Source organism: Triticum urartu, chromosome 3 (genome assembly GCF_003073215.2).
Source record: "Triticum urartu cultivar G1812 chromosome 3, Tu2.1, whole genome shotgun sequence".
NCBI classification, from domain to species: Eukaryota; Viridiplantae; Streptophyta; class Magnoliopsida; order Poales; family Poaceae; genus Triticum; species Triticum urartu.
This window is the reverse complement of record NC_053024.1, coordinates 606,437,544-606,448,125: the sequence shown is the minus strand read 5'-3', so window position 1 is coordinate 606,448,125 and position 10,582 is coordinate 606,437,544. Positions and strand designations below refer to the sequence as shown.

Here is a 10,582-nt window from a genome sequence, read left to right as displayed (position 1 = left end):
CTGGTCTTCTCTCGAACTTTGTGGGTCTCTTCCGGTCTAGAAAAAATTAATCGAAAGATTTTTCTCCGTTTGGACTCCGTTTGATATTGATTTTCCAAAAAACCAAAAAACAAGCAAAAAGCAGCAACTAGGACTGGGAACTAGGTTAATAGGTTAGTCCCAGAAAATGATATAAAATTACATATAAGATATCCAATATTAATACTGTAATAGCATGGAACAATCAAAAATTATAGATACGTTGGATACGTATTAGTGGGGTTTGCAGGATCATTCATCGACGGTTCGAGGGACCCCAAGTACGTCTACACCAGCACGATCTTCTTCTACTGCAACTCGGTGACGGTAACGATCATGATCACAATCTGTTATACATCTTCATATTGATCCTGGTTGTGCGTAGGTGTGATTTTTTTGTTTTCTACTATGTTCCCCAATACCGAGCACCTTCAACTCCTCTGATCATGAGCTTGTCTCTGGTGGATCCTTCAGGGGGCACCAGCCTGCCAAACATTCAATGAGAGGCTAGTGGAGCTCTCTTATAGCCATGATGGCTGATCGGTGCTTTTAAGGCAGAGCTTGTGTGCCTACGATGGTCTATGCCCTGTCAACACCACTCATGCTGGTACAATACGCCCATTCGATGAAGTTTGAGGTGATAGGGAGTGGCGCTTATCAAAGACATGACTGGTGCCCCCTCCCACCACTTTTGACTCCAGCCACACGGAGTGCGTCATGTCTACATCAACTCTCTGTCGCTGACCGGTGGGACTTGATGAGCTGGTGGCACAAGGTGGAACACGTCCGTAGGAAGGCAGGAACCGCCTCTGGCTGCCACACACTATGGCTGAAACACCCTAAGGGATCCACGTGGGTCGAGCAAGTTGTGTCGGCCATGTGCAACGTATCACGCGCGCTATTGGTTGGCCACTGTGGTGCCCCGATACTATATAAGGGGAGGATGCTACTTGCGAACTGCGTCGGGATTTCCCCGAAGAGAAGAGGATGATACAGTACAATAGAAATAAGTATTTCCCTCAGTTAAGAACCAAGGTTATCAATCCAGTAGGAGAACCAAGCAACACCTCGTTAGCAGCACCTGCACACAAACAACAAATCCTTGCAACCCAACGCGAACAAGGGGTTGTCAATCCCTCAACGGTTATGAGCAAGATTAAATTGTATGGTGTTTGACAGATAGATCGGACAAAAATACAAAATAAAATAAATAAAGTAAAAATGCAACAAGGTATTTTTGTTTTAATGTATGATAAAAGATAGACCAGGGGGCCATAATTTTCACTAGAGTCTTCTCTCTTGAAAATAGCATACGATGGGTAAACAAATTACTGTTGGGCAATTGATAGAAAAGAAAATAATTATGACGATATCCAAGGCAATGATCATATATAGGCATCACGTCCGAGACAAGTAGACGGACTCATGCCTGCATCTACTACTATTACTCCACACATCGACCGCTATCCAGCATGCATCTAGAGTATTAAGTTCATAAAGAATGGAGTAACACCTTAAGCAAGATGACATGATGTAGATAAGATAAACTCACGTATGAATAAGCCCCATCTTTTTACCCTTAATAGCAACGATACATATGTGTCATGGACCCTTCTATCACTGGGATTGAGCACCGCAAGATCGAACTCATTACAAAGCACCTCTCCCATTGCAAGATAAATCAATCTAGTTGGCCAAACCAAATAGATAGAAGAAGCTATAATAATCATGCATAAAAGATTTCAGAGAAAACTCAAATAATATTCATGGATAGATATGATCATAAACTCACAATTCATCATATCCCAATAAACACACTACAAAAAGTGATTACATCAGATAGAACTCCAAGAACATCGAGGAGAACATTGTATTGAAGATCAAATAGAAAGAAGTCATCTAGCTACTAACTATGGACCTGTAGGTTTGTGGTAAACTACTCACGCATCATCGGAAGGGCAACAAGGATGATGTAGATCCCCTCCGTGATCGAATCCCCCTCCGGCAGAGTGCCGAAAAAGGCCTCCAGATGGGATATCTCGAGAACAGGAACTTCCAACGGCTGAAAAAGTATTCCATGGACTCCTCTGTTGGTTTCCCTATCTTAGAGAATTTATAGGGGCGGAGTTAGGTCAAATGGAGCTACATGGGCCCCACAAGCCAGCAGGACGCGCCCTACCCCCTAGGCGCTCCCTGGTACCTCGTGGGCCACTGCTCCATCTTCTCGCCCCCTCCCAAAGCTTCCAGGGTCTCTTATGTCCAGAAAAAAATCTCCAAAAAGTTTTATGGCATTTGGACTTCGTTTGGTACCGATATTCTTAAAAACCAAAAACAAGCAAAAAAACAACAACTGGCACTGGGCACTAAGTTAATAGGTTAGTCCCAAAAAACGATATATAATTGCTTGTAAGTGTATATAAAACATCCAAGATTGATACTATAGTAGCATGGAACAATCAAAAATTATAGATACGTTGGAGACGTATCAGAGGACCGAGGCCATCTATAGGCATCGAAACCTTGAATGACAGAAGACTAGCTAGATCATATCTAGAACGCATAGTACTTAGAGGCAAAGAGATAGAGCTAGTTCATCATGCTATAAAAGATCATACACATCAAATAGCAAGAACACAACATGACGTAGGTATTACACCTCCACGGTGGCCTAAACCTGGGTAAATGATGGTGCAATACACCGAGGGTGACCCGTGGAGGGGAAGACTAGTAGCAGGCCTACCACGGAGCCCATGCGGGTTGGATGGCTTGATGAAGCCCGACGATAGGAGGGAGCCCTGAGGCCCAAATAGAGCTCAGGGACCATCTTGGCATGCAAGCCAAGATGGCAGCAAGGCAAGATCAGATGAGCTCGCGTGTAAACCCTAGCCCTGCCATCTATATATGGCGGGGCTAGGGGTAGTCATTCCTATGTAGTATAGGGGATCGTGACAGTCTTTGAGGGTAGTATTTCACCCAAAATTATTGATTCGACGTAAGGGGAGCCAAAGAATATTTACGAGCTTAGGAGTTGAATTGCAATTCAACCACACTTGAAGAACTAAATATCTGCAGCAAAGTCTTAGTGGCACAGTAGTATGATAGTTTGATAGCAGTGGTAACAGTAGAAATAGTAACGGTCATAGTAACAGTAACAACTTTGTAGTGATTGTCACAGCAGCAACAATCGTAGTAACTTAGCAAAGATCAATATAAACAAAGCGTAGGCATTGGATCAGTGATGGATATTTATGTTGGATGACGTTCATCATATAACAGTCACAACCTAGAGCGATACACAATAGCTACAATTCATCAATATAATGTAGGCATGTAATACTTATAGAGTCATACGTGCTTAAAATAAGAACTTGCATGACATCTATTATTGAGGAATAAAACTGAAAATTGCTTTTGAAGGCCGACCTCCATGGAGGCCTCCATTTGCAAAATTCATATTTTAACATTTTAGAAAATTCTGAAAAAATACAGTTATACATGAAGGCATAATGTACATGTGTGTAAATTTTGAGGACGAAATACGTTGAAATGAGGGCTGTGCAAGGGGTTTTTCAGCACATAATATTATCAATCTTCAAAGTCCATGAATTTGTTTTTTTATAGGTCACATTTCAAGGTATTTCATCCTGAATTTTTACGCACGTATACATTTCATCCTTATATACTTGCATATATTTTTCAGTTTTTCTAAACCGGAAAGTTTGAATTTTAATTTTTTTCAAAAATTTCGGGCTCCATGGAGCCGGGTCACCAAAACGTCCCACTCGAATAAAACCCACTATTTCACAACAAAAATGAAAATCATCTCGCAAAACAAGAGCCGAAGAAACTGTCAAAGGGGAGCCCAGAAAACAGCTGAGGCGCCCTTCATTTTCTCCTTCTTTTGGCCCTCTACCACTTACTCTAAACTAAAAAAAAAAAATCCTCTGTGTCTCGCCCAAATTTCTCGGATCCGTTTGCTCTCTCCACCCCCACTACAAAAGGGAGCCCCCCGGCCTCCACAGTTCACCGTTCCCATTCGGTGCCCGCCCCGAACTCACCACCTCGCACAGACACACCGCAATTCCCCACCCCAGGATGAGCGCGGCGGACAAGGTGAAGCCGGCGGCCAGCCCGGCGGCGCAGGAGCCCTCCGCCATCGCCGGCAACATCTCCTATCATGCACAGTACAGCCCCCACTTTTCGCCGCTCGCCTTCGGCCCCGAGCAGGCCTTCTACGCCACCGCCGAGAGCGTCCGCGACCACCTCCTCCAGGTGCGCACGCGCCACCCGTCCTCTCCTAAGAGCCGCTCGCTTCTCACGTCTGTCGTCGCCGGGATGTGAATGTGATCTGTGTTTTTGTGTGCGTTTGTGCAGAGATGGAACGACACGTACCTGCATTTCCACAAGACGGATCCCAAGCAGACCTACTACCTGTCCATGGAGTACCTGCAGGGCCGCGCGCTCACCAACGCCGTCGGAAACCTCGGCATCACCGGCGCCTACGCTGACGCCCTGAAGAAGTTCGGCTACGAGCTCGAGGCCATCGCCGGACAGGTGAGCGATCCAAGTGCCTCTCGTCCTAAATTAGAGTGTGCTTCGTTTAATTATGGCTATTTATTTTCGTACTCTTGGGGGTGATATACTGATATTATTTAATTAGTGCTTTGTTTGACTGTGACATTGTCCAATTGAAGCAGTACTACTAAGTTTTGTTTGGCCTTTGTAGAATCGGTTCAGGTTTCTGGTTGGCTGGCTTAGATTTTTTCTGATCCATTATTTTATTTTATTTTTGCGGGTAATTGTGATCCATTATTTAACCAAGCAAAAATGTTTTATAGTATGAGATAATCGCTGTAGTATTTTGGATATGAAACCGTAAGTTTTATACAAGAGAACGGTAAGATTTGATTGAAACGTCTGGAGCCTCTTGTCAACAGAAATTGATGGTGTGAATTGTTGTTGAACTCAGGAGAGAGATGCGGCTCTGGGAAATGGTGGCCTTGGCAGGCTTGCATCTTGCTTTTTGGATTCAATGGCTACACTGAACTTGCCTTCTTGGGGCTATGGCCTTCGTTACCGATATGGCCTGTTCAAGCAGCGCATTGCCCAGGAGGGCCAAGAAGAAATCGCTGAAGATTGGCTTGATGTACTATTTCTATATGCTTGTGACATTCTTCACAAACCTTTTTTTATCTAGATCTCGATAATAGCTTTGCTGTTTAATATTTTTTCAGAAGTTTAGCCCATGGGAGATTGTCAGGCATGACGTTGTATACCCAATCAGATTTTTCGGCCATGTCGAGATTTCGCCAGATGGAAAGTAAGCCATAGATGGACACCTGGACAAGTGCTATTGTGATAAAATATTGATTAATAGCTTGAGATGGAGTTTTTTATGACGTGATGCCTTCTAAATTCAAAACGATAGTATGATGCTTCTTTAACTGCATTTCTTTTCCGTGTTTTAATTTACAGATCTATGATTTTTCTGTAGTCCATGCTTGTTTGATCAGATGTTTTGAATATGTATTTTTGTTGGTCCAAAAAATTTGAGCGTGTATGAATGAATGTTCATGCAAGAAACTACATTTGGCGATGCTTTAAGCAGAGTTGTTGTACATCAGACTGGATAAAAAAAACTAGATTTGGTGATGCTTTAATCAGACTTCTTGTACATCAGACTGGATCCAGAAAACTAGATTTGGTGATGCTTTAATCAGAGTTCTTGTACATTAGACTGGATCCACTATCACAGACTCACTATTTATTCATTTTATTGGTGTTTATGCCAAGGCCTTTTTGTGTCCCTCTAATTGATACATTTGTTTGCTTTATCATGTGATAGGCGGAAATGGACCGGAGGAGAAGTTCTGAGTGCTTTAGCCTATGATGTGCCAATTCCTGGGTACAAGACAAAAAATGCAATCAGTCTTCGCCTTTGGGATGCAAAAGCAACTGCTGAGGATTTCAACTTATTTCAGTTCAATGATGGCCAGTATGAGTCAGCTGCTCAACTTCACTCGAGGGCACAACAGGTGATATGCAAGTCCTAAACTGAGTCACTCAATTACTCGTATGGGATACATTAGCCGAGACTAAATCAAGTGAGCCTTCCACTTTGTGAATACTGGTCCTGATCGATGGCATCACATACTAAAACTAGTAATTTTATCTTTTATTTAAAGGAAGCACATCCAATATAACCTGCCCTATGTGATAACCATGTTTTTCTATAGATTTCCATGCACTAACCATCTCACCAAACAACTCGATGAAAAATAACGCTAACAGGTTATCTATAGTAGTTTTAATATGATTTTCTAGCTCTGACTGATAAGTGAGGTGTTAATCCATATAAGATAAGTTGAAAATTATGTGTGTTTCCTATCTGTTATCTGTTATCTGCTATCTGTTATCAATGCCTATATCAAAACAAGAAGTAACTATTGTATCTTTTTGCTCTGATATCTTCATTTATGAATTTGACAATTAGCTAACTTGATTTAAAATATATTTTATATCCTGTAGATATGTGCTGTTCTCTATCCTGGTGATGCTACAGAAGAAGGAAAGCTTCTGAGATTAAAGCAGCAGTATTTCCTTTGCAGCGCATCACTTCAGGTAATTGTAATGGTTACTATGATAGGAAGCTGCACCTATGTCCAGTTTGTGCTTTTATGTTTGTTTGAGAAATTATGTTACTTCCAACAGAATTCTTACAGTCTCCTTGTATTGTTGCACGCTGCATCAAATTTCCACCATCTTGCATGAGAAAAATGCAAGATCAAGTTTTGTTAAGAAAACTTGTACCACTATTATTATTATCATGACCAGACTTTTCAGTCCCAGTACATTTGAAGTATCCTTTCAGTTACAACGTGGTCTTATTTCGTCTTATCTAAAAAAATATCCTCGGTGATAAATGTTTGACAAGCATAAATTTTTTCCAGGATATTATTTTTAGATTCAAGGAAAGAAAAGCTGACAGAGTTTCAGGGAAGTGGAGTGAGTTCCCCTCCAAAGTTGCTGTTCAAATGAATGACACTCACCCCACTCTTGCCATCCCTGAGCTAATGAGGTTGCTTATGGACGTGGAGGGACTTGGTTGGGATGAAGCGTGGGATGTCACAAATAAGTGAGATTTTCACCAATATTAACTTCGCATTATTACCTTTTACATATTTTCTTACAAATATGTCTCATGGTCCAGGACGGTTGCTTACACCAATCATACAGTTCTTCCTGAAGCTCTTGAGAAATGGTCACAGGCTGTAATGAGGAAATTGCTTCCACGTCACATGGAAATTATTGAGGAAATTGACAAGCGGGTAACTGTCAAGCTGCATTTACTCCTTCGGTACACAACAGTTATGGCACAAAATGACAAAGTTGTGCCATTTGCTTGCAGTTTAGAGAAATGGTAATCTCCACCCGCAAGGATATGGAGGGAAAGATCGAATCGATGAGGGTTTTAGATAACAATCCCGAGAAGCCAGTAGTGCGGATGGCGAATTTGTGTGTTGTGGCTGGGCATACGGTATTCTTATTTCATTGCCATATTCTACATCCTGCTATTTCATTTTCATATTCTACAGCCTGTTACTTTAGACCATGACAAGCTTAACGAGTATTATCTTGATCAAGATGGCTTTTCTGTTTGTGAAATTCGTAATGATGAATAAAATCCACTAAGTTAATATTTTCACAGTAGTTTTGTCTCTATACTCGTGGTTTACATTGTCTTCCTTTTTAAGATAATAAAGACATTGTAGTATCCTCCTACTGGACCGTGATTATTTATTTATGTATTTTGCAATTTACTACTATATCTTACTCATTCTCTGAGAAAGCGGTGCTTGGAATCCCATTATTGTACTTGTTTCTTTATGCTAACTTGCTAAGATTTTTTTATTAAAATGTAATTTATGGGCGCTTCAATTAGTTCTGGAGCTGTCTGTTCTGACTTCTTGTTCTACTCCAGCATCAATTTTCCTTTCTGTATCATATGAGGTAGACCATAATGAAGTGTACTAAATTCTTCTGACAGGTGAATGGAGTGGCCGAGTTGCACAGCAACATCTTGAAAGAAGAGCTGTTTGCAGATTATCTCTCTATTTGGCCTAAGAAATTCCAGAACAAAACTAATGGAATTACACCCCGCAGATGGCTCCGTTTTTGCAACCCTGAGTTGAGTGAAATAGTCACTAAATGGCTAAAAACAGATCAGTGGACAAGCAACCTTGATCTTCTCACCGGGCTTCGGAAAGTATGTGTGCATGCTTCTAATCTTCCATCTCTTTTTGTTATTGCCCATCACACTATCACAGTATAACAGAATTTTTTTAATAGTTCGCAGATGATGAAAAACTACATGCTGAGTGGGCAGCAGCCAAGCTGGCCAGCAAAAAGCGCCTAGCCAAGCATGTATTGGATGTGACTGGTGTTACAATTGACCCAAATAGCCTTTTCGATATACAAATTAAACGCATCCACGAATACAAGAGACAGCTGATGAACATTTTGGGAGCTGTGTACAGATACAAGAAGTTAAAGGTTTGGCTTCTTTCTTGGAATTGCCCCTATTCTTATAGCTTTACCATGTCTCCATTAGATGGAAAATATTCAGTATTATGGTCCTGAATAGGCTTATGTATCATGTTAGGAAATGAGCGCAGCAGACAGGCAGAAGGTTACACCGCGCACTGTCATGGTAGGAGGGAAAGCATTTGCAACATATACCAACGCCAAAAGAATAGTGAAATTGGTAAATGATGTTGGTGCTGTGGTGAACAACGATGCTGACGTCAACAAATATCTGAAGGTATCGACTGTACAGCATTCACTTCTTCTTTGGCAATTGTCATCTAATCCTAATATATATAATTCTTGTGGAATGAACATTACTGAAATATTAATTTAGCATTCGATTGTGTTTTATGATTTAATACGAGGTTCCTGTTCCTCCAGGTGGTGTTCATTCCAAACTACAATGTATCAGTCGCTGAAGTGCTCATTCCTGGCAGTGAACTGTCACAGCACATCAGTACTGCAGGCATGGAAGCAAGTGGAACAAGTAACATGAAGTTCTCTCTGAATGGCTGTGTTATCATTGGAACTCTCGACGGAGCCAATGTTGAAATTAGAGAAGAGGTGGGGCAAGACAACTTCTTCCTTTTCGGTGCCAAAGCGGATCAGGTTGCTGGTCTGAGGAAGGATAGAGAAAATGGCTTGGTAAGATATCTTCCAGTGGATTGTCTGTTAGTACGTTACAGGCAATATTGCTACATGCAAATAGCTAAATTAGTTTGTGGTGTTGATAGTCTACTGATTCAGTATATATTCTCACTATCAGATGGGCTATTAACTTCTTATTTGTTACACTATGAACAGTTCAAACCAGACCCACGCTTTGAAGAAGCCAAGCAGTTTATCAGGAGTGGTGCCTTCGGCACTTACGACTACACTCCTCTCCTTGATTCCCTTGAAGGGAACACTGGATTTGGGCGTGGCGATTACTTCCTTGTTGGCTATGACTTCCCAAGCTACATTGATGCACAGGCCCGGGTTGATGAAGCCTACAAGTAAGGATACAAACACAATATTCCTTCTATTGGGTCGATTGTTTGAATTCTAGAACTAAATATCATGTCAAGGATTTGCTGAATGTTTTAACTCATGTTACCATGACAGGGACAAGAAGAAATGGATCAAGATGTCTATCTTGAACACGGCTGGAAGCGGCAAATTCAGCAGTGACCGCACCATCGACCAGTACGCAAAGGAGATCTGGGGCATTTCGGCTTGCCCTGTTCCATGAAGAGGAGACCCAACCAGGCAGTGTTGAATGCTGGTGCTTGTCAGTAATAAGGATTTATAACGATCCACGGTGAATAACCCCTGCTTCCGTTGTAGCTGAGAAGAATGAAGCAACGTACGAAGCCTGCTGTGTTGCGTATTCCGCTGCAGTTTTGAGAAGAACAAGCGCCAAAAAGCATGACGGCACGCCGCGCCCATAGGAGAGCCCGTTTTGTTTTTGGTGTTCATTTGGTTAAAGAAATTAAATATGGAGTGAGGTGAAGAGTTGATTGAGTGACAATTTTTGTTTGGTGAAATAGTTTCATGTAGGTCTTTGCATAGTTTGCAAGTCCTTGAATACAAATAAATGTCCACTGTTGGAACATTTCCTTGCCAAAATTGCTCTTTTCTCATTAAAAACTACTTCATCCGTTCACAAATAAGATGTTCCGGATGTTTGAATATAGACTATGTATGGACTGAGATGAGTGAACAAACACATTAAAACGTGTCTATATACATCTGAATCACAAAAAAGTTGGAACATCTTATATTTGTGAACGAATGGAGTACAATTGATACATAATAGTTGAAAGAACATGTGGTGCCCCATGTTTGGTTTTGGTAATTGATGCAATCTCTATGGACTAATGGTTGCCTTTAGTTATATTTGAAGGATTTGTCCATAGGCATTTCTTGAAGTCCATGTGTTGGTTTCAAGGAGTTTATGTGATGACCAAAGTGCTATTCAAGGAACTATCCAAAGATT

General features: G+C 41.3%; 1 protein-coding gene across 1 annotated transcript; it reads left to right on the top strand.

Annotated features, from left to right (window-relative positions):
* The first annotated feature begins 4,085 nt into the window (after nucleotides 1-4,085).
* LOC125548828 (alpha-glucan phosphorylase, H isozyme-like) lies at nucleotides 4,086-10,188 on the top strand. The gene is made up of 15 exons (XM_048712364.1): nucleotides 4,086-4,290; nucleotides 4,393-4,572; nucleotides 4,988-5,164; nucleotides 5,253-5,338; nucleotides 5,864-6,053; nucleotides 6,547-6,639; nucleotides 6,969-7,153; nucleotides 7,229-7,346; nucleotides 7,427-7,555; nucleotides 8,066-8,284; nucleotides 8,368-8,571; nucleotides 8,681-8,839; nucleotides 8,986-9,249; nucleotides 9,409-9,599; nucleotides 9,709-10,188. Exons 1-15 carry the CDS (start codon nucleotides 4,114-4,116, stop codon nucleotides 9,833-9,835), a joined length of 2,499 nt encoding a protein of 832 aa, XP_048568321.1. The 5' UTR covers nucleotides 4,086-4,113; the 3' UTR covers nucleotides 9,836-10,188.
* Nucleotides 10,189-10,582: the final 394 nt, after the last annotated feature.